A 24,092-nucleotide genomic window follows, 5' to 3' on the forward strand; every position below is an offset into this window, starting at 1 on the left:
GGACTCTTTTTGAAGACACTTCCTGCCAATGAAGGCCAGTTCCTACTTGGCAGGAGAGTGCCTGGGAGTATATGTTCTGGGTCACAAGGCAACTATATATCAGAAGCACGACAGGAATCCAGGTTGTCTTTACTTAAAGGCAAGTTCTCTATCCACTTCACTGAGGTTGCTTAAACTTTTTAACGTTATAAACCCTTTTTGGAAATTTGGTGAAACCTATGGAGTCCACCTCAGAATGATGTTTTTAAATACACAAAATAAAATACACAGGATCACAAAGGAAATCAATTACACTGAAACAGTTGACAAAATATTTTTTAAAACACAAGCCCAGGGAGGAAAGAGGGAGGGAAGGAAGGAAAGAGGGAGGGAGGGAAAGAAGGAAGGAAGCAAGGAAGAAGACAGAACGAACAACGATGAGTAAAAGTTGCAAAGAAGTAAATTTGGGTTTAATTAAGAACTTCCTAACAATGAAAACTATACCAAAGTGGAAAGGCTGCTTTCAAGAATGGTGGGTTTCCCTTCACTAAAGGTCTTCAAGCAAAGGCTGGAACACTGCTTTTTGCGTATACTGTAGAGGGGATCTTTGCTCAGGTCCTCTCCCCACTTTAGTCCATCCTCCACTCCGCTGTTAAAGTGATTTTAGTAGCAGATCTCACCATGTTACCACCAAGGCCATTCAATAAATTCTCCAGTGGCTCCCTATCACCTCCAGGATCAAATGCAAAATTCTCTGTTTGGTGTTCAAAACCTTTCAGAACCTAGGCCCCAACCCCCACCTTCACCTTTCCAGTTTTCTTACACCTTTCACTCTCCCCCACCCAATACTCTTTGGATCCAGTGACGCTGGCTTCCTGGCTAATCCACCAACAAGACAATGCACCTCTTAGCTCCAGGCATTTTCTCTGGCTGTCCTCCACTGCCTGGGATGCTCTCCCTCCTCATTTCTGCCTCCTGGCTTCCCTGACTTCCTTCAAGGCTTAGCTAAAATCCTACCTTCTAGAGGAAACTGTTTCTAATCCCTCTTAATTCTAGTGCCTTCCCTCTACTATTTGCTATTATCCTCCATATAGCTTGTTTGCACATAATCTGTTTATTGATTTTCTCCCCCATTAGATTGTGAGCTCCTTGAGGGCAGAGACTGTTCTTTGCCTTTCTTTGAATCCTCAGCACTTAGTACAATGCCTGGAACTATCAGGAACTTAATTAATGCTTATTGACTGACTGACAGGTGGAGGCTGGACTAGATGGCCTTCATAACTGAGATTCTGTGTTGCTGCCTAAAAATCTGCCAGTTAAGTTATCTCCAGCCCTAAAAATGCCTTTCCTTGACCCTTTTATCTCATTCATTTACTGTTCCTGGGCCCCTTCTTTCCTTTAGTGATAAACTTCTTGAAAAACTTATCTATGCTTGATAATTCTATAGCTCTAAAGAAAGTGCTCTTCTAAAGGTCACCAACGGTCTTTAAGTATGAAGTATAAAATGAAGCATAAAACTATGGAGATGGGGGGGAAGGAGACAAGATGGTGGAGTAAAAGCACAGAACTGCTTGAGCTTGCCCCCAAACCCTCCAAGTACCTGTAAAAATGACTATAAACAAATTCTAGAGCAGCAGAACCCACAAAAATACAGAGTGAAATAAATTTCCAGCCCAAGACAACCTGGAAGGTTGGCATGAAAGGTCTGTTGCTCGGGGCTGGGAGAGGAGTTCAGTTCAGCAGGTCACACAGGCAAAGATAGGGCCCCAGCAAACATGGAGCAGGCCTCAGGGGACTGAATCACAGAAAGCTATGGTGGTTTCCAGACTTCTCAACCCACAAACACCAAAGAAAACTTAGAAGTGCTTTGATCTGGGTCACAGTCCTGGGTGGTGGTTCTGCGGTGAAAAAGAGTGCTGGCATTGTGAAGCTTGTGGTGGTGGTGGTGGTACAGATAAAATCTTCCTCCCAGTTCCGTGGCAGAAAAGAGTGCTTGTTGTCACTCATAGACCAGAGCACAGGTCAGAAAAGGAGCAAACACCTCTCCTTTGATCATACCAGCTTGGATGATCTGAAAATTTACAGGTCCCTAGAAGTACCTCTGAAAATAGCTGCACAAAATCCCCAAAGCTTGGGATAATACACCCTCCACACTGGAAGGGGAGCCCTACCTTAACAAAGAGTTTAAAACTCAAGTAACTGGCTATGAACATGAGCAAACAGCAGAAAAAAAAAATTCAGACTACAGAATCTTACTTTGCTGACAAAGAAGATCAAAACATACAACCAGAAGAAGACAACAAAGTCAAAGCTCCTATATCCAAAGCCTCCAAGAAAAATATGAATTGTCTCAGGCCATGGAAGAGCTCAAAAAGGATTTTGAAAATCAAATAAGAGAAACAGAGGAAAAATGGGGAAGGAAAATGAGAGTGGTCTTAAAATCATGAAAAACAAGTCAACAGCTTCCTAAAGGAGACCTAAAAACATACTGAAGAAAATAACACCTTAAAAAATAGACTAACCCAAATGGCAAAAGAGATCCAAAAAGCCAATGAGGAGAAGAATGCCTTTAAAAAGCAGAATCGGCCAAATGGAAAAGGAAATCCAAAATTTCACTGAAGAAAATACTCCCTTAAAAACTAAAATGGAGCAAATGAAACCTAAAGACTCTTTGAGAAATCAAGAAATTATAAAACAAAACCAAAACAATGAAAAAATATTAGACAATGTGAAATATCTTACCAGAAAAATAACTAACCTGGAAAACAGATTCAGGAGAGATCATTTAAAAATTACTGGACTACCTGAAAGTCATGATCAAAAAAAGAGCCTAGACATCATCTTTCAAGAAATTATCAAGGAAAACTGTCCTGATATTCTAGAACCAGAGGGTAAAACAGAAATTGAAAGAATCCACCGATCACTTCCTGAAAGAGATCCCCAAAGGAAAACTCCTAGGAATATTATAGCCAAATTCCAGAGTTCTCAGATCAAGAAGAAAGTATTGCAAGCAGCCAGAAAGAAACAATTCAAGTATTGTGGAAACACAATCAAGATAAAACAAGATTTAGCAGCTTCTACATTAAGGAATCAGAGGGCTTGGAATATGATATTCCAGAGCTCAAAGGAGCTAGTATTAAAACCAAGAATCACCTATCCCCTGAAACTGAGTATAATCTTTCAGGAAAAAAAATGGACATTCAGTGAAATAGAGGATGTGCAAGCATTCTTGATGAAAAAACCAGAGCTGAATAGAAAATCTGACTTTCAAATACAAGACTCAAGAGAAGCAGGAAAAATAAACAGGAAAGAAAAATCATAAGAGACTTATTAAAGTTGAACTGTTTACATTTCTACATGGAAAGATGATATTTGTAACTCATGAGACCTTTCTCAGTATTAGGGTAGTTGGAGGGAATGTATGTATGTATATGTACATACACACACACATATACACACATATATACATATACACACACAAACACACAGAGGGCACAAAGTAAGTCGAATATGAGAGGATGAGATGTAAAAAATAAAATTAAAGGGTGAGAGAAAATGTACTGGGAGGAGGAGAAAGGGAGAGGTAGAATGGGGTAAATTATCTCACAAAAAAAAATAGAAAAGAAAAGGCTCTTATAGTTGAGGGGAAACGGGGGGAAGGTGAGAGAGAATGAATGAATCTTACTCTCATTGGATCTGGCTTAAGAAGGGAATAACATACACACTCAAATGGGTATGTAAATCTATCTTACCCTACTGGAAAATAGGGGGAAAGGGGATAAGAGGGGGGTAATGATAGAAGGGAAGGCAGATTAGGGGAGGGGGCAATCAGAAGCAAACACTTTTGAGGAGGGACAGGGTCAAAAGAGAGAAAAGAATAAATGGGACAGCAGGATAGGATGGAGGGAATTACAGTTAGTCTTTCACAATATGACTATTATGGAAGTGTTTTGCATGACTACCCATGTATAACCTATACTGAATTGCTTGCCTTCTCAATGAGGGTGGGTGGGAAGGGAGGAAGGGAGAGAATTTGGAACTCAAAGTTTTAAAAACGAATGCTAAAAAATGTTTTTACGTGCAACTGGGAAATAAGCTATACAGGAAATGTGATACAGAAATCTATCCTCCTGCCCTACAGCAAATAGAAGAGGAAGGGGATAAGAGAAAAGGGGGACGTTAGAAAGGAGGGCAGATTGGGAGAAGGAATATTCAGAATCCACATTGTCCTGTGGTGGAGGGGAAAAATGGGGAGAAAATTTGGAACTCAAAATCTTGAGGAAGTGAATTTTTGTTAAAAACTAAAAATAAATAAATTAACTTAATCAAATTTTTTAAAAATTAAAATAAAATAAGATGAAATAAATGCTTTATGCAGTATCATAAACAGCACCAGTAAAATAATGCACATAATGACTATAACCATGTAAATGGAAATATCAGAATTGAAAGCTATGTAATTTATTATATATTTAGAAGGAATAGCAAGTAGTACGTAACAGATTTGCAGTTTCATGCGTAATCATTTTTTTCTTATTCTACTATGTTACAGAAATGCTTGTTTTATTTGTTAAGTTCAGAACAAAGTAAATATATTTTTTTAAAGTATGGAAATGGGAGAGCCAAAAAACATAGTCTCTCTGTCTGTGTATGATGTCATAAAGTTGCATGTGACTACACAAGCCTGGAAACCATAACCCCTGGGGAACTGAACTGGCACATATTGGAAAACCAAAGACAGCCACAACTCACCTTTATTAGGACAAAGCAGCTGTGTATCCTCGCAGATACTGATAAATAAAAATGGAAATGAGAACACATAACTCCCTGTAGTGTCAATTCTGGGCTCAGGGTAAGTGCAATGATTTTGAGTAGATCCTGAAGGTGAGAGGGGTGCATTACAATGTTCACTTTGTCAGAGCTTAAATAGTGCTTCTTCCCCATTACCTGGGTGCTATGAACTGGACTTTCACTAATGAAATGGAAGACAGAATGGTGTTGATAGGATAGGAAGTGGGTAGATCATGGACTGGATAATAGATTTTGAGTTAAGAGGTCTTTTTGAGGTAATCTAGTCCAACTCGTTCAATTTTCATGTAAGGAAAGTGAGGCTCTATAGCCATTAAGTAAATAGTCAAGGTCAGATTGGTAGAAAGCAGCAGACTCAGGATATGAAACCAGATCCTTGGACATCAAAATCCATGTTTCTTCCAAATGCCTACTTAGGAAATTTCCAGACATCTCTTGAGCACTAGAAGTAGAATATTAACCAGGAAAAATTAGGAAATCCTGGCCTTGATCCTAGAAAATGAACTTAATTTGGTCTTGTCTTAATACAGTGTCTGTGTAATCTGCCACAGTACTGAAGAGAAAAAAGCATTTTAAAAAGTTTTTATGCTGCAGACTAAGAGTTTGAATCTACTTTTATTTGTTTGTGTGTGTATGAGCCTACTATTAAAATGAATGTTTACCAGTGACTTAGGAATTAATTGGTTTACAATTCATTATTCCTTTCTCTATCTAGTAAGCTGCCAAGTACAAAGAGTCTTAGGGAAAAACTATGAGGCTTCTGACTGAGTAGATGAAGGGTAAAGGGTAAAGGGAGACGAAAGATGAAAGTTAGCAGTTATGATGACTTCACTATATCTAAAGAATTGGAATTAGAGTCAGAGATTCTTTAAATTTGGCATTTAAAAGACTATAAAATTGGATTTAAAAAATTAAGTCAATTTATCTTCCTACAGTCATCTTCTGATGGCTGGCAAATCTGAAATGTTTTAACTGCTATATTTATAAATTATGTATGTCTGTATGAATAATTTTTTTACTAAGGGATGTCTAAAGTCATTATGCTTTTTAAACTTGTTTGTATGAAAGTAATATTTAAGTTCTGATATCTTTTATAAGCACAACTGTATTAAATGTTAATTTAGTGATTTGAAAATTTTAATGGAATAGAATTGTATCAAAGCTCAATTTATAAGTTAAGCCCTTTTCTCATTCTTTGGAATTCAAGTTCATATCAGTCTCATTCTTTGGAATTCAAGTTCATATCAGTGTTGTAAATGGATGAATTCTTATCTATGGGATAGGATTCTGCAAGAGTAATACATATTAAATATAAAATTTTTATGTATGTGCCCTCCCTCCTCACAGACTATTAAATTCAGAAACACAGATTCCTCTGTGAATTATCTGGATAGCTGTATCTAGACTGCAACTGAACTCTCAAAAGAGGTAAAAGCATGAAAAAACAGCATGTGCTCTTAAGGGCAAAGTGAAGTCTGGAAGAAAAAAGTTTTATTAATACTCTTTACTGTCCAATGATTTCTTTATAAACCCTGAAACATTATATTAATATCAGCTATTATGCCTTTGTTTTTTTAATTAACTTTTTTCTTTTGCTTGTAGGAGTATTTCTTTAATTGTTACTGTGCTGGAATGGTTGAGTACATTCATGACACCCTTCTGCCTATTTTTCTGGTATAGCCTGTAATGATACTGCCTTACTTTTTGATTATATTAATTTGTTCCACTAATGTTTGATTTCTTTATAATGATGTAGAGGATGTGTCATCAAAGACAAATATAATCAAAAAAGAAGATAAGTCTGTCATAGGGTGTGAGACTATACTTCCGCCAAAGTGATCCATCCAACTGTTCCCTCAACACTCTACGTTTTGTTCACATCCTTCCTTCTGCCTCGAAGATTATCCTCTTCCCTCTTTGCCTAATCTTCCTTTAATTCTTTCCTTTAATTAATTCTTGATTAAATGCTTGAATCAAGTGCTAGTTTGTGGCCTTCCCTGACGATCAAGAACATCCTTCCTCTTGGCCTGAGCACTTTACAATTCTCAAATGCACTTATCAGATAATATTCTTTAGTATAGTTATCTGTATTTCTATCTTACTTCCTTCCCCCCTAGCTCCAACAGGGGAAGGACTATGTCTTTATCCAAACTAATTTTTTTAATCTCCCCTGCACTATGCTGTGCATACAATAAATATTTAATTAAAATTTATTTAATCCAATTCAACATTTATTCAGTAACTAAAGTACAAGACATTGCTAAGGACCCAATGAATTCTGATCCAACAGAAACAGATATAATTATGCAATTCTCTTAGGATACATTAAGATGTCCCACAATCCTAAATGTGAAAGACAGCATCTGTACCACATTTGAGATATAATTATAGGAACAAATCTTCAAGAGCTATCTCCTTTCAAGTCTTAAAATGGCTAAATAACGAGAGAAGTAGAACGGTATAGTTTTGTTTAATTATACTTTCATCAACTAAAGGCAATGCATTCTCTATGGTTGTGGTGATACGCATGAAGACTGACTGAATGTCAACTTAGTAATGGCATGAAATAAGTCGGATAAAAATGCATACTTGATCCGGGTTCATACTGGATACATACTCTCTGCAGCCATCCAAGGCGTTCAGAAAGGGGAGGGAGATTCATGATGAGGGGCCAAGGAAGCATACTACACAGGAGAGAAGAGGTGAAAAAGAATTCCCTCTCCATCTTGCTTTTCACGGACTTTTCATATCTCACTTCAAGTTGAACACTTAAGTTTCTCTAAAAAACGTAAGGTTTTCTTTTCACAACACATTCCCAGAACTGTCTCCAACATATAAAAGTTTTTAAAACAATGTTTTCTGCATCCGAATATTAGCTAATCTAGAATACAGTTGTGTTTCAGTCCCTTGAACACCAGATGACTGTATACAGAACATGAAATTTTTTAAAAAATTAAATTTTATGGATATCTTTTATTTTTATATCACCTACATTTCCCTCTATATCTCTCCCCTTCTCCCTTCCCTGAGATCCACCTCTTTTAACAAAGAATGTGTTTTCTTTAAAGTAGGAAGAAAAAAATCTAGCAAAGTTCATCAGTACATCATAAAATAATCCAATGCACTATACAATATTCCATATCTCTAGTCCCTCCTCCTCCCATCTCAACAAAAGAGCAATAAACGGTGTTTTCTCATATCTCTTCAGTACAGCAAAAGAACTTTTAAAGGCTAAAAAGGACCAGCTACTTCCATTTGCCTCTCCCTTTCACAGATGAGGAAACTGAGGCACAGAGACTTGCCCCTGTCTCAGAGCTAACTGTGCCAGAGCTTGGAGTAAAAAATGTCAGGTCTTTGGACTTTCAGTCCATATAACACATTCTGCAGTGACTTTTTGAGAGGGGAAACTATTATCAACATTTAAAAGTGTTAAGGTGAATTAGTAAAGACTCGGCCCCCATTCTTGAACAGTTGGTGATCTGTGCTCTCTAGACCTGTTGTAGGACTAGGACTACACTGTCAAACTAAATTTATTTCTCCAGGCCTATTTCCAGACCTCAAGTATTATACATTTATCTCTCAGGGAGGAAGATTAACACTGGCTACAACTGTGGTTTCTTGCTAATATACAAACAGCTCAAATTTAAATAGCTTCTTGCCTAAGCAGTAGGAAACAGCACAAAGGGGCCAAGCATCTGTGATTTCAGGCAGTTGTGGCCTGGTCCAAGACAAAGATGTTTCAAATTCTTCACTTAAATATAAACCATACTCAATGAAACTGGCACACCATTCTACCTCTGTTTTTCCATGTTACTGAATTCACATGACTGAAGTTTTGAAGAACTGATCTTCCATTAAAAAATAGCAAATGATAAAGAGGCTTCCTGGTCAGTTCTTGGAGGTAAAGGTGCCATTTTTACTGAGCTTCCATGGTGTGCTTTACCCCCATGTTCATCAGCAAAAAGTTAACAACAAAGCAAGCAGAAAAGCTGGGGGCTGGGGACAGCTAGATGGCACAGTGAATACAGCACCGACCCTGGATTCAGGAAGACCTGAGTTCAAATCTGGCCTCAGAAACTTGACACTTACTAGCTGTGTGACCCTGGGCAAGTCACTCCACCCTACTGCCTCACAAAAAAAAAAAGAAATAAAGAAAAGCTGGGGAACAAAGGGCAGGGGAATCTTTTACCTTCAAATTCTTATAACCAAAAGTAAGAGATAAGGATAAAACAAAATGATTAATTCAGCTTCTTACTTCAGAAGGATAAAAACCAAATCCAAACAGAAGCACATAAAGGGAACCAAGAGGGATAAAGGCTGTGGAGCACTGAACTGCTTGGTGCTATTGATAGATCCTGAAAAGTCAAAGGTGGAACAGCTGGTGTTTTTGAAGAAAGATGAACAGCAGCTCAAAGGAGAATAAACTAGGGAATCAATAATTTTATGCAACGTAAAAACAACTTTAAAAACAAAATACTTTTCCAAGCCAAATAACTAATGAGAATAATTTATTTCTTTAAAAAAACACAGGCTTACCTTTACATGATGAATTAGGCATTCCTTCACATTCACTTTATAAGTCTCTATACCCAGCTCCTTAGATAATCGTAGGATTCTATTTTGAGTAGGTCCTATATAAGCTCCACCAATATCAACATAATCAACGAAGTCATTCTAAAAAAAAAAGATGGAATGAAAGATTTTCATTAAACACTTTTTTAAAAGAATAATCTCAGTCATTACAAAGGATTTCCTCATTGATTTTGTGCCCTCACCATGAAGTAATGGGACCTGGAATCAGGAAGACCTGGGTTCAAATGCTCTCTCTGATACTCAGAGATGTGATGATTGGTAAGCCACTTACTCTCTGAACCTCCATTATCTCATCTATAAAATGAGGATAATAATGCTTGTAATATTGTTGGGGGAATAATATTGGCCAATAGGAATAGCATGAGTAAAAGCAAGAAACTCTAGGTCACGTTAAGTGGTCACAGAACAGCAAATAGTCCAGCTTGGCTGCAACATGAAGTGTCTGAAGGAAGAGATAAGCTTAGAAATAGTAGTTGGGGCTTAGCTGTGGGGAAGCTTGAATGTTAGGCTAAACAGTTTATAATTTATTCAGTAGGCAATGGAAGTCATTGAAGGTTTTTTTAGAAATGGGGCAACATGATATGAGATGTGCTTTTAAATGATTAATCTGGCAGCACACTGTAGGATGTGACTCCATCAATTGGTAGAGTCTTCTCATTTGAAAGGTCCCCATACTAATAAAATCACAGGTCCAGTCCCTATCACTGTGTGCCAAACACTATGCCAGGAGCCAGGAATATTAACACAGGGAATTTCTACCCTGATGGGGAGAGATACGTGTGTGTGTGTGTGTGTGTGTGTGTGTGTGTGCGCACGTGTATACACTGTGTGTGTGTGTGTGTGTGTGTGTGTGTGTGTGTGTGTGTGTATATATATATATATATATATATATATATAAATAAATAAAAATAAGTACAAAACCAATACAAGGTAATTGGGACAAGAGACACCAGCACCAGGGCGATCAATAAAGACAAGAGTAAAGGTGGCACTTAAAGGAAACCAGGAATCCCAACTGGGAGAGGTGAGGAGAGAGGGCATTCCATGCATAGGAGACAGTGTGTGCAAAAGCACAAGAGACAGACTCTGATCTTTTTCTCTAGCTGTCCCTCATATCTGGAATGTTCTCCCTCCTTTGCTCCAACTACTGACCTCCCCTGGTTTCCTTGAATTTTTGTTTTAGTCATTTTTCATTCTTGAATAACTCTTCATGACCACTCTTGGGGTTTTCCTTGGCAAAGGTACTGGAGTGCCATTTCCTTCTCCAGTTCATTCTGAAAATAAGAAAACTGAGGCAAACAGGGTTAAGTGATGTGCCCAGGGTCACACAGTTAGTAAGTAACTGGGATTTGAACTCATGAACAGAAGTCTTGCTGACTCCAGGCCCAGCACTCTATCCACTGTGCCACCTAGCTTCCCCTGGTTTTCTTTAGTTCCAACTAAAATTATACATCCTACAGGAAGCTTTCTCCCAACACTCCCCTCCCCATTTTAACTCCACGCCTTCCCTCTGTTAATTATTTCCTATATATCTTGTAAATAGCTTGTTTTGTATATATTTCTTTGCATGTTATCTCCTCCATTAGATTTTAATCTCCTTGAAGGCAGGGACTGTCTTTTGTCTCTTTTTGAATCCCCAATGTTAAGCACAGTGCCTAATACATGTTAGGCACTTAATAAATGTTCATGAAATTGAATTGTCTATTATCTCTGGATTTCAGTGATACCTCTGTGTGTGTGTGTGTGTGTGTGTGTGTGTGTGTGTGTGTGTGTGTGTCCCCTACTCCTATCTACCTGACTGCTCTTTCTTAGTCTCTTTTGTGGGATCATAACTACAATATGCCTTCTAGATGCAGGTATATCCCAAGGCTCTGTCCTGAACCCTCACTACCCTTTCTCTCAGCCCCATCCATCTCAAACCTAATCCCTGAACTCCCTGCCCTTTCTAATATGTTCTCTGGAACTTTCATTCCATAATTAACAAGTTTTTCATGAGCTGCCTCTAGGATGAGACTGAAAATTAAAGGGAATGATGGGATGATAGTGTGGGAAATCTGCTGGAAAAAAACGGGAGGGATGGGATCATGCACACATGTTGAGGGATTGACCTTGGTGAGGTAAACAGCTATTTCATTATAAGAGCCTGGAGGAAAGGAGAAGAATGGATGAGGTTGTGTGATGTTAAACTGGTTTGGAGTGGATAATAAATGGGAATCTATGGAGGAGAGAGACACAGCTTATTAGCTTTCTGCTTAGAGTCCAGAGGTTCCCAAACTTTTTTGGCCTACCACCCCATTAAAAAAAATTACTCAGTTCCCCTCTGGGGTTTGGTTAGATTAACCCTTATTTTTATTCAAAACTCTCCAATTACACCGAAGGCTACTATCAACCCCCAACCCCCAATCATTCCAGCGCCCCAACCCAGGGGCAGTTACCACCCACTTTGGGAACCTATGACCATCTCCTCACACAAATAAATTCAGTCCTTGGGAATATTTTGTGCAGCTTCTAGGTGATGGTCCTCTCAAACCCCATCAAATTTTGCTATTTTAGTTGAATTATTAGTAGTATTTTAATGGGATTAATTAGCCTAATCAAAGGCAAATTTCATAATAACTTTCTTGCATATTTGATCCTGTTACAAACAAGTCTATTCATATTAACGTTAATCTACTAATATTTTAAATAATCTATTCTGTAGATCCTAATTTTCTGTCTCCCTTTCTCTCACACAACTGAAAATGAATAAGTTCATGAGAACTTAGCAAATTTGCTGATTTGAAAATTGGAACACTTTGCTATAAATGGAACCATGTTCTTATGCAACAATGATATACATCAGGGGGTTCTTAACCTATTTTGTGTCATGGATCTCTTCTCAGAAAAAAATGTTTTTAAATAGTGAAGAAAATGCTAAATTTTAGTTAGAGATTAATGAAAAAAGATGTCATTTTTTTTTCCTGTCCAAGTTCATAAACCCCCGAAATCCCTCCATGGACCCTGGGTTAAGAACCCTTAATACACAGAAATGATATAAGCATGGAAACCTATGACACTAACCTAAGGCAGTGAATATGTATGGGGGAAATAATACTGACATATAAATACTGCCTGAAATAAAGAATCTGGTTCTTTAACTTAAAGTCTTTTATGTGAACGTACATATCTATTGAGAACCATAAAGAAGAAATCAATGATCCAGGCTTTCTAACACTATTAGGTATCTCTCATTAACACTGGAGAATGTTAGCACCTTCTGGACCAACTACTCCAAATCCTTCTGCGGTCAGAAGGAAAGTTGAGGGCATGCTTTATCCAAAGGTCTTGCAGCTTATTAGTAGAAAACCTGTGATCCCATCCCACTGACCTCAATCTAGTGCTCTTTCTACTCATGCTATCCTGTATTTCAGTACCTATCACTACTGGTAAAGGAAAATTCAGCTTAATGTATATTAATTTTAAAAAAAAAGGTCATTTAACACAATGAGAAGTAGAGACAGTAGGCAATAAAATATCTAAAAGCAAATGAAGGGGAACTGGGAATCCTTACAGGAGGGATTTAAAAGTCTCCTGATTAGAAAAGGATTATATATGTTATTGGGTTATGGACAGAACCTGTGCAATCCTTCTTAAACTGATGGAGAGGCTAAGGTTCCATGGTACCACAGACAAGTAAATGAACTTGATTTCTCCAGGTCTTCTTAATCCTCTGAATCTCAATTATCTTCTTAGCCCTCTGAATTTCATTTGTACTTACAGTGTGTGTCAGATACGTCAAATGAAACATTACGAAACTCTCACCCTCACAGTGTAAGTCTTCCTCCGACTCGGTTCCGTGCTTCTAAAACCACAACATCAATTTCATATTCGGCCAACAATTTGGCAGCAGAAAGACCTAAGAGGAAAAAAAGAGAGAGACAGAAAGTTAAAGCTCAAGAAAATTCATTTCTTTATAAATGTATCTGGATTGTTAAATCAATTCTACAAATACTTGCTAAAAATCTATCATATCCATACACATATCACTATATTCCCACAAAAGGCATGTTCCTATACAAAGAGGTAAAAAGGGTGTCCTTAGAAGTATTCCCTGGTTATTCTGGGCCTTGCTGATTTTGCAGTCTTCTGATACGATGCTCACAGTGTCTACACAATCCAATTTAGCACCTACACACACGCTTTCTTATATTATTTGCTAACTGTTTAACATTTATTCATCTTTTTTCTCCAGCTAAGTATGTATTAGGTTCTGTGAAAGTATGGACCATATCTAACAGACTTTCTTGAATCCCTCAATTCCTAGTTCCCCCCCGCCAAACTATCTTATATTTAACTACTATGTGTATGTTTGTACTTCTTTATTTTTACATATTTTATAAGTATGTTATTTACTTCATTTTAAATGTAAGCACATTGTTAGAAAGGAATGTTTCATTCTTGGGAATGATATTCCCAGAGCTTTGCTTAGTAGATGCACAAAGTGAAGGCTTAACAGATAGTTGCTGGTGATTTTTCTTACAACACCAAATAAGTATTAGGCAATTGACTGCTTGAAAATCCTAATAAAAGAGATGAGATTTTACAGCCAATAGAATGAGAGACAACATGGTGTACAGAGAGAGGGCTGCTCTGGGAGTCAGGAAAATTTAAGTTAAGTTCCATAGATGCCGGCTTTGTGATCATGGGCATGCTCAAGCAACAATTTAGTAATGAAAGTTACAAATGATTTATTAATTTGCACCTCATGAAGGGTGTTTCTAAAGAAGGAATTTCCTTACAATGATCTAAATTATAGGTCTGCCCTATCCCTCCAAAACAGTCTGTCAATCTAGGCAACTAGGTGGTACAGCGGGTAGAGCTGGAATTGGAAAGACCTGGGTTCAAATCTAGTTTGGCACTTACTAGCTGTGTCATGCAGGGCAAGTTCAGAGGCAACTTAACCTCTTCCTACCTCAATTTCTTCATCTATAAAATGGGAATAATAGCACATCATAACAGGGCAATTGTGAGGATTAATGAAATAATATTTGTAAAACATTTTGTACATCTTAAGGCAATATTTAAATGCTAGATACTATTACTATTATGAGAGAGAGAGAGAGAGAGAGACAGAGAGAGAGAGAGAGAGAGAGAGAACTGAAAAGTAATTGAAGGAGATTAATGAACTTCATGAATATAGACCAAATCTAAGGTAGGCTTTACTTTTTGGTGGTTTTTTCTTTGCTTGTTATCAGAGCAACTTATTTCCTGCTACTTTTACAGCAGTGACTTGCCTATATACACCATAGGGGTCAAACTCAACTCCTGCAAAACTCTGATTGCTGTGGCCAGAACCAGATTAAAATGTAAACTGGGAAATATTTGGCAGAGCAAATAAAAATACAACATAGATAATGTTAATTTGTGGTTTTCTAAGTCAATATGCTACCATAAGGATCCTTTCTATTTGCCTTTGACCCAACTGACCTAGACTGTAAGTCCAGATAATGGTTATGTCAGTTTGTGACTGGACCCATACTCAAAGTTCAGTTCAGAAGGACCATCCAGAACTTGTGAATTGGCTACAACTACTGAGAACCCAGGATCACCTCCACATGATGAGGTGGCACAGGAATAGGATTTTGTATTTTATGCCATTCAACTGCATAGAAAAGAGAGGCTTTAGTTGGGGGGGGGGAGGGAAGCTAATTCAAAGCATGGTAGATGTTTGAACATCATTTCACAACTCTTTTGGTCATAGAACACAGGTGTTTTTCACTAGATTCATTTATATGCTATAGCATATACAACACCATAACAGATTTATTAATGAAGTACATGCCCTGTGCATCATATGTACCATATTTATAAATGGTCTTCAGACTCCTGCCAAATTGTGAGTTTTCTACTTCATGCAGGAGCCCATTTGAATCAGATGTCCTGATGTTTTACCAACAGAAGCTGAGATGGCCCTGCGTTAGAGAGGCTAAACTCTTTGTCATAATTTTAATGATAAAGAAAAGAACAAAAAGTTTAAACTATTTTTCCTGGGAAGCAACCCCTGGGAGATGCAGCCTGGCAACTGTTCCTACAGGTGCTACAGCCACAGCTACTGAAGATCAGAAAAAAAGTTCTTGCCTGAAAGTCTTTTGGTATTGTCAAATGGTTCAACAGAAACAAATGACATGATTTTGATCAGCAGTAAATGACATTAAAAAAAGAGGCATAACCATCTATTCTGCCTCTGCACCATAAGGACAACTGTTCTTTCCATCTGACTTGCAGGCAAAATATTCCATACATGTTATCCTTGACAGTAGGGATGTTTTAGTTTTCTATTTGTATCCCCAATATTTAAAAAAGGCTTTGCACATAGTAAGTGCTTAATCAATGCTCCATTCATTCATTCTGTTAGAGCAAGGATCTTCAAACTACAGCCTAAGGCCAAATCCCATCTTGTATCTGCTTTTATATGGCCTGCAAGCTATGATTTTTACATTTTTAAATAAAGCTGCATATTTAAAAATGTAAAAGGCATTCCTAGCTAACAGGCCACATATACAGAAACAGGCAGTGGGTCGTATCTGGTCCTCAGGCCATGGTTTGCCCACTCAAATCAGAGGAAAAAGGCCACTGAACACATATAGTTCCTATTCCTTATGATCTCCCACACAATGCTTAGGTGAGCTTGAGGAGCTGGTTTGCCAGAAGCAATAACTGGAAGTGGAGTGAGAGTCAGAGCCATGCAGAAACAACCTATACGACCTCCACCAAAGTGGAAATACATGATCTAACATAAAAGGAAGTTGAGGGAGAAAGAATTTACAGCTGGAAATCTAGTCCAACCTCTTTATTTTACAAATGAGGAAACTGAGGTCCAGAAAGGTCAAGACTTTTCAATGTCATATGACTTAAGATGGCAGACAAAAAGTTACTCAAAACTCTATACATGTTATCTGTTATAATAGATGTGCTTAACGACAATTCTGAGCAATCAATACATGTTGAGCTATGTTCTTTGCCTTCTGCTTAAAAGGCAGAGAAGTACGTATTTTTGAAAGATTTCCACCAAAACAATTTTTGAAAAAAATTTGATGCTTAAGGTTTAGTTATGTGGAAAAACACATTTATGTGGACATGAAACATTACCATATCATATTTTTAAAATTGTCTTTCCAACAGAGCAAATTCCCCAAAATGTATCATTTGGGTTTTTTGTTTAATGGAAACATGATTTCACAGATATTTCCAGTGAGGAAACTCCTACAAAGCAAACTGCCAACTGCTCTTCAATTTGTAGTCTTAGACAGTTTCTGGTATTCCAAAAATTGAAAATGGGTTATAGGCAACTAAAAAAATTTTGGTCCCAGAAATGCATTGCTAATGTAAGAGCAAATATGGAAGACACTCATAGCACATGTAGCTACATCTTTAACTTCTTGTTGTTTAATCATTTTTCAGTCATGTCCAACTTTTTGTGATCCCTTTTGGGGTTTTCTTGACATAGGTACTGGAGTGATTTGCCATTTCCTAGTAAATGTCTGAGGCTGGTTTTGAACTCAAGTCTCCAGATTCTGGGCCCCTTGCTCTATTCACCGTGCCATCTAACCCCCCAGCTAACTTCAGGGCTCCCTAAATTTTATTTCTTAATTATAAGCTAAATTTTACAAAACACTAGAGAATAGCCTAGAATAAATAGGTAGGAGAAAAAACTTAAGTAACATGTCAACAAGCATTTATTAAGTACCTACTATTCACCAGGTACTGTGCAAATAACTGGGAATACAAGAAAGACAAAAATAGTACCTGCTTGTCTTCAAGGAACTCACAGTCTAATGGGAGAGACGACTATGTACAAACAAGATGTATACAGGATAAACTAGGGTAAGTATTAGAGGGATGGCACTAGGATTAAGGAAGACTGGGAAAGACTTCTTTCAGAAGGTGGGACTTTAGCTGAGATTTGAAGGGAGCTAGGGAAGCCAAGAGGCAGAAATGAGGAGGGAGTGAATACTAGGCATGAGGGACAGCCCAGTAAAAATGCAGTCAGGAGATGGAGCATCCTGTGTGAGCAACAGCAAGGTAGCCAATATCACTAGATCCTAAGAGTGTAAGGACAGAAAAAAGGTCTAACAAGGCCTTTTTGGCCTTTTATAACTTTTCATTAGGAGAGGGCCAACTTATGAAAGGATTTAAAAGCCAAATGGAGGATTTTATATTTGATTCTGGAGGTAACAGAAAGCCACTGGAGTTTACTGAATACTTGGTAACATAGTGAGACCTATGTTTTAGGAAGATCAGTTGACAGCTGAGCAAAGGATGGACTAAAAAGAAAGGAGATTTGAGGGAGAGAGACCAACCGGAAGGCTATTACAATAATCTAGGCATAAGGTGAAGGGACCAAGTCAGTGTCAAGAGGACAGAAGGGATGTATAGCAGAGATGTTGCAAAGGTGGAATCAAAAGGATGTGGCAACTGATCAGAAATGTGGAATGGGAGAGTGAGGACCTGAGTTTGATACCTAGGTGGTGAGCCTGAATGATAGTGAAGTTAAGAAGAGGGATTTGGGGAGGAAGACAACAAGTTCAGCTTTGTACATATCAAATTTGTGCTGCCTATGTATGAGACATCCAATTCAAGATGTTGACTAGATAGCTGGAGACACCAGACAGATCCAGAGAGAAGCTGGGGCTGAACAAACAGAGCTGAGGTTTATTTGCATAGAGATGACAATGTAATCCAAGGAAGCTGATGAAATCGCCAAGTGGAATCCAGAGTATCTCAAAGTCTTAGAGCACTAAAACTGCACTAAGGCTTTTGAGAGAGGCTGTAATGTAAGGAAAGAGGAGAAGAAAATGAAGGGCAGGGCTTTGGGGAATACCTAAGGTTAGTGGGCATGACTTAGGTGAAGATCTAGAAAAGGAGACTGAGAAGGAGCAATCTGACAGATTAGAAAAGAAACAGCATACAGTGCATCACAAAAACTACAGAAAGAGAGTATCAAGGCAAACAGGAGTTATCAACTTTTGCAAAGGCCGCAAAGAAGTTAAGAAGGATAAGGATTGGGAAAAGACAATTATAGACATGATGAATAAGAAATCATTGGTAATTCTGAAGAGAGCAGCTTCAATTGTATGAAGAGGCTAGAAGCCAGCCTGTAGAGGATTTGCAAGACTGCAGAAGAGAATGCCTTCTCTCAGCAGAGAAAGAGAGGAATGATATGGGATGACAACTATCAGGGAGAGATGGATCAAGTGAAGGTTTTTTAAGAATGGGGAACATATGGGAATGTTTACAGGCAGTAGTGAAGCAGCAGTTAGACAAGAGGAGACTAAAGAAAAGTGAGAGTCAAGGAGGAGACAACCTGCTGGAGAGAGGACGGAATGGGGTCACTTGTATAGGTGAAAGAGGGGGTCCTTGGAAAAGAGAAAAACCATCTCTTTACATGAGGCAAGGTGAATGAGAGATTGTAGCAAAAAGAAATCTGAGATATGAGATGAAGAAAAGGGAATAAGAGAGAGTTCTCTGTGAATGGCCTAAATGTTTTTTTCAGAGAAATTATTAGGCAAAGTTTTCAGGTGAGGGGGTGAGGGAAAGGAGAGTTGCAGAAGGCTTCAGTAGGGATGAAAAGATCTGAAAAAGACACTGTGATGAGTAAAATAGTAAGTCAATTAGGGAAGTATAAAAAGGTTTGCTTTTCCAGTTGAGATTACTTAACATAATTCTCTAGTGGCATCGAGTCAGCATGGTTTCGTTATTTTCTCCAGCTTTGACCAGCACGTGAGTAGCAGCAGAAGTAGCAGATGGAGGGAATAATCCAAGGCTGAGACTTAGAGGGCAAGACTGGCAACTACACAGGGGCAAAGTACTTCAGAGAAGAGAATAGTGTACAGTTGAACTAGTTCTCTAAGGGTGCAAGATGGATAAAGGATTAGTGTGGCTAGCGCAGAGTAACAGCTTCTGAAAGGACTAAGGGGCGGAAGGACTAGAGGTCACCGTGAGGATGAAGAACAGGGTTTTTAGGGTTACAAAGCAGAGAGAGAGGTGGCATGACAACAGATCGTTATCAGATAAGGGAATTTCTGAGTTCACGATTTGTAGGTGATGGCAAGATCAAGGGTATGACCATCTCTTTGTGTGAAATCCCTTAGTATGAGGCTATCCTCATAACTAGGAGAGGAGAGAAAAACTGAGAGCTAGGGACTGAATTCATTGAGGAAAGAAGGGAAGTATCCTGGAGGTTGCCAGATAACAGATAAGGGCAAAGAACAAGGTTGGGGGTTGCAAGGCAGAGGGAGAGAAGGAATGAAAACAAGATTATATTCAGATAAAAGAATTTACAAGTTCATGAATAAAAAATAGAACAATTTTGGGTGATAGCAGGATCAAAGTTATAATATTTCGATGTTTTTTAAATTTTCCTGGAGTAACTGTCCACATCCTTCAGAAAGAACTTTTGAAAACATTTTTGTTCTCTTCTCTGATATAGTCAGTCCAATTTAAAGTCAGAGGACCTGAGGATGAATTCTAGCTAGGCCACATATTACCTGTGTGATGTTGGACAAGTCCCTTCACCTCTTTGAGCCTCAATTTCCTCATCATAAAATTAACAGTTTGGAGCAGATAACCTCTGAGATCCCTTATAACTCTACACTTATTTTTCTAGTGCTTTAGGTTACAAAGCAAGATTTTTTAAACTTTAAAACATCAGAATCATAGATTTAGAGATAAGAAGGAAACACAATGCTATAAGATGGATAGTACAAATATTTTGCAGATGATGAAAAAAGTAATAGCTTATTTATTTAATAGTGCTTTCAAGTTTGCAAAGTGCTTTACAAATATTATTTAATTTGATCCTCACAACCACCCAGAGAAGTGGTGCAATTATTCTCCCCACTTAATAAGGAGGAAACTGAGGCAAACAGAGGTTAAGTGATTTGCCTAGGGTCAAATAGCTATTAAGTGTCTGTGGCTGGATATGAACTCAGGTCTTCCTGACACGAGGTCCAGTACTCTGAACACTGTACCACCCAACTGCCTACTATAAGGCTGAATGAAGAAAGGGGACTTGCACAACATCACACTTTAGTAGGTTTGGTTTGGGTAGTTTTCTGAATTCAAGATCAATAAATACTCTTACCACTGTTTCCTCTTTTGCAATGAAAACATCTCAGGAATGAATACATCCATTCAAGACACCACATCTAAAGAACGCATCCAAACACTGTCAAAAACCATTTACAAGATTACAGATGCCTGAATTTCACCTATTTCCTGTAATCACACTTTATGCATTTTTAAGCAATTTTTTGTACACCATAAGATTACCTAAACTATTTCTAGAATTCTCTCAAATGCCTATTTACATTTACATAAATATAGGGTACTTCAAGAAGTCACAGTTCAGTTTAAACTATTAAAATTTAAAACCAAGGGGCAGCTGGGTGGCGCAATGGATAGAGCACCAGCCCTGGAGTCAGGAGGACCTGAGTTCAAATCTGGTCTCAGACCAGATATTTGAGCCTTACCAGCTGTGTGACTCTGGGCAAGTCACTTAACCCCAATTGCCTTGCAAAAAAAAAAAAAGTAAAACCAAACTAAGACTTTCTGGATGGCCTGTTTAAATGTACATACATACATACATATACACATACATATCACATATCTGTGTGTATGTAACAGACAGCTTGGTAAAATGGCTAGAGAAATGGCTCTGGTCCCAGAGATAAGAAGATCTGGGTTAAATTTCTACCTTTGACACATACTATGCGACCCTAAGGCTAGTCAAATAACTCCATGCTCTAGATAACTCTCTAAGACTAAGTTGCAGAGAATATGCAGCTCTCCATTGGCAGAAGGAGTTTCTCTATCTGAGAATTTCCTCTATCTATGAAATCACAAGTCTAGTTCCTATTGCCATATATACATGTATATATGTACACAAACATACATACAATTAATAGATTATTTTCAGTATGTTGTTAGGTAATGTATAAAATCCCATGGAAACGTATAGAATGGTTGAAAATTAAAGCTTTTCATTTATGATATGTATGGGTCTTTTGATACCAACAGCCGACCTACGAAACCTCTCTTTAGAAAAAAATGGAGATTTCTATAAGCCTGTTTCAGATGCAAACACTGACAATATGTTGAGAGGCCTGCAGGGCACTCCCTTGTTTTACAAATGAGAAATATGATCTTACCTTCAAATAGAAATAATTTTAAGAATAAAATTCTCCCCTTTGGATTTTTATTTAATTCTGTGGTTTTCACAGTAGGGGGAAAGGAGGGAGAGACAATGTTTCAGCTAATGTGACAAAATAAAGTCTTTTTTTTAAAGCCTTGTTTGAGATTTCAGACAATATAGGTCTATTTGTTATTACAGCAGCATAATCAGGGCAAGATGATTAATATAAGCGACAGCAGTTACCATGGTAACTGCAAACAAAGCTCTAGCTACAGATACGCTTTTTAAGAAAACTGTTTCCCAACTGATTTTGCACTGCTTAAACCTAAAAATTGCTGTTGTCACATACCCAAGTGATATATAATTATTAAATACACAAAACCAGAGCTGCACAAGTAATAAGTGAGTTCACTGGGTAGTTTCAGAAGCAGAGATGGTCTATTTTCTAAAACAAACTTATTTCTTGTGATCTACATCTCATTTCTTCTTGCCCTAGGGTCCCACATATCTTTTCCATCTCTCTGGTGCCTTCAGTCTCTCCTTCTACGGTCATTTTATACACTCATTTTCTTTAGCTGCTTTCTAACACATACAAACTGGGGCTGTCATTGACAGATTTCTGTGGTGGTCTGAATTGATAACTAAGGGTCTTTTCAATTCTGAGATTCTATACGTTTCTGTAACAAGAGTCAGAATTGTGTTGGCAGTGCAAGTGCTTCTATACTGTAATTATCTGCCTGTGCACAGAAACTCATATACACCAAGATAAACCTATATGCATATGCGTTATTTATTTTCACAGGAACAGCATCCTTTTTTAAACATTCCAATGACAATCTTCCTTAGGCTAACGACTCATTTTTGCTTCAAATGATAATAAGAAGAAAGTTAACAATTGGCTTTATTTTGCATGAATTACAGACTGGTTGTCTAGACAGACCCAATTTATTTGATTACTATTTAATCCTCATCTTCACTTAAGCTAAGAGGAACTGGTCTAAGGATGAGAATGTCATCACCCTATAATTCATTGTTTCACCCTACCCTGTCTTATCAGGAGCACATTGGATGCTCTCTACAATGCTGTACCATGGAATTGTTACAGATTTTAAAAATACTATATTGACTTCATTAATAAATTCTACCACTCTCCTAGTCACTAAGGCTGAAAACTACTAGTCATCTTTGATTTTTCCCTCTCCCTCAAAGGCCATATCCAGTCAATGTCCAAATCTGATCTACCCTGTCTTTGCAGTCTATCTCAACAGCCTTTTCTTATTCAATTTACACTTCCATCTCCTGAGTTTTGTCACATTCTGTCTTATTATTACTGTAATAGCCTCCTAACTATGCATACTACCTCTAAACTCTACCATCACCAGTCCATCCTTACACAGCTGCCAATATAATCTTTTTACTGCATAGATCTGACTCCACTCGCCTGCTCAAAAAACCCTTTTTCTTTGAATACTGTATAGAGGATAAAATTAAATTCCTCAAATGTACACCTCCTCATCTTCCCCTGTCAAAATCCTCTTTCTAAGCTTGCTTCTGGCCTTATCTCTTTCAAGATGCACACCCTTATCTGCCATACTGAAATGTTCTCTATCTCCTCAGATTTTTATTTTTGCTGAATATCTCTTCTTTGCTCCCATTACACCCTACTTTGTGTTATACTTCTGTACCTGCCATGTTTGCTCCCACATATCGCAAGTTCCTTAAGAGCAGGGACTATGTAATTTTTCATCTCATCATATCTAGTTCCTACCGTATCTAGTTTCTTACACATAGTAGATACTTAATAAATATTTGCTGAATTTACTAGAGTTAAGAGTATAGGGTTCTGGGTGGACTCATTTTAAAGTGAATTCCATACCACCACAGGGAGGTAGCAAAGCTCCAGGAATACCTTGTTGCTGTCATATCTCCTCCTTTCTCTGTATTTCTTTCATCGATCTCAAGTGTCATTTTTTTTAGTTAAGATTTTATCAATACCCAGTGAAATGTACAAAATATATTCCCCACACTCAAGTGTTTGAAATAATTGAACTACATAAATGTGTGTATGTATATATGTATATACATACACACACAAATTTGTGTGTATGTGTGTGTTGGAAAGCATAACAGAGTCAAAACACCAGTTTTGGATTTCAGAAAGGTAACTATTGTTATAAAGACACTATAATCTAAATCAGGGGTGGGGAACGTGCAGCTTTGAGGCGACATGGGCCCTCTAGCTCCTCAAGTGCAGCCCTTTGACTGAATCCAAACTTTACAGAACACATCTAAAGCATTTGTTCTGTAAAACTTGGAGTTAATCAAAAGGCCACATGTGGCCTTGAGGCTGCAGGTCTACCGCCCCTGATCTAAACTATATTTATTTTTGAAATTCTATACATTATCCTAACAAGTTAAGGATATGAAAAGGAAAACTAATTTTACTTACGTGTAAATGAAGTTTTTTCTAATATCTTATATAGTTTAGTCCAAAGATGCAAAAAGTAATATCATTCTATTTTATCATTTCTCGATATTT

At 37.7% G+C, this 24,092-nt stretch overlaps 1 protein-coding gene across 1 annotated transcript in view; it reads right to left on the reverse strand.

Moving 5' to 3' along the window:
• MAOA (monoamine oxidase A) overlaps positions 1–24,092 on the reverse strand; it is a 90,376-nt gene that overhangs the window by 52,850 nt on the left and 13,434 nt on the right. Inside the window, 3 exon segments of the mRNA XM_020995885.2 lie at positions 9,325–9,462; positions 13,183–13,199; positions 13,202–13,276. Of these exon segments, the coding sequence (XP_020851544.1) occupies positions 9,325–9,462; positions 13,183–13,199; positions 13,202–13,276 (230 nt within the window).

Source organism: Phascolarctos cinereus, unplaced genomic scaffold, assembly GCF_003287225.1.
Source record: "Phascolarctos cinereus isolate Bilbo 61053 unplaced genomic scaffold, phaCin_HiC Scaffold_726;HRSCAF=1367, whole genome shotgun sequence".
Classification (NCBI taxonomy): domain Eukaryota; kingdom Metazoa; phylum Chordata; class Mammalia; order Diprotodontia; family Phascolarctidae; genus Phascolarctos; species Phascolarctos cinereus.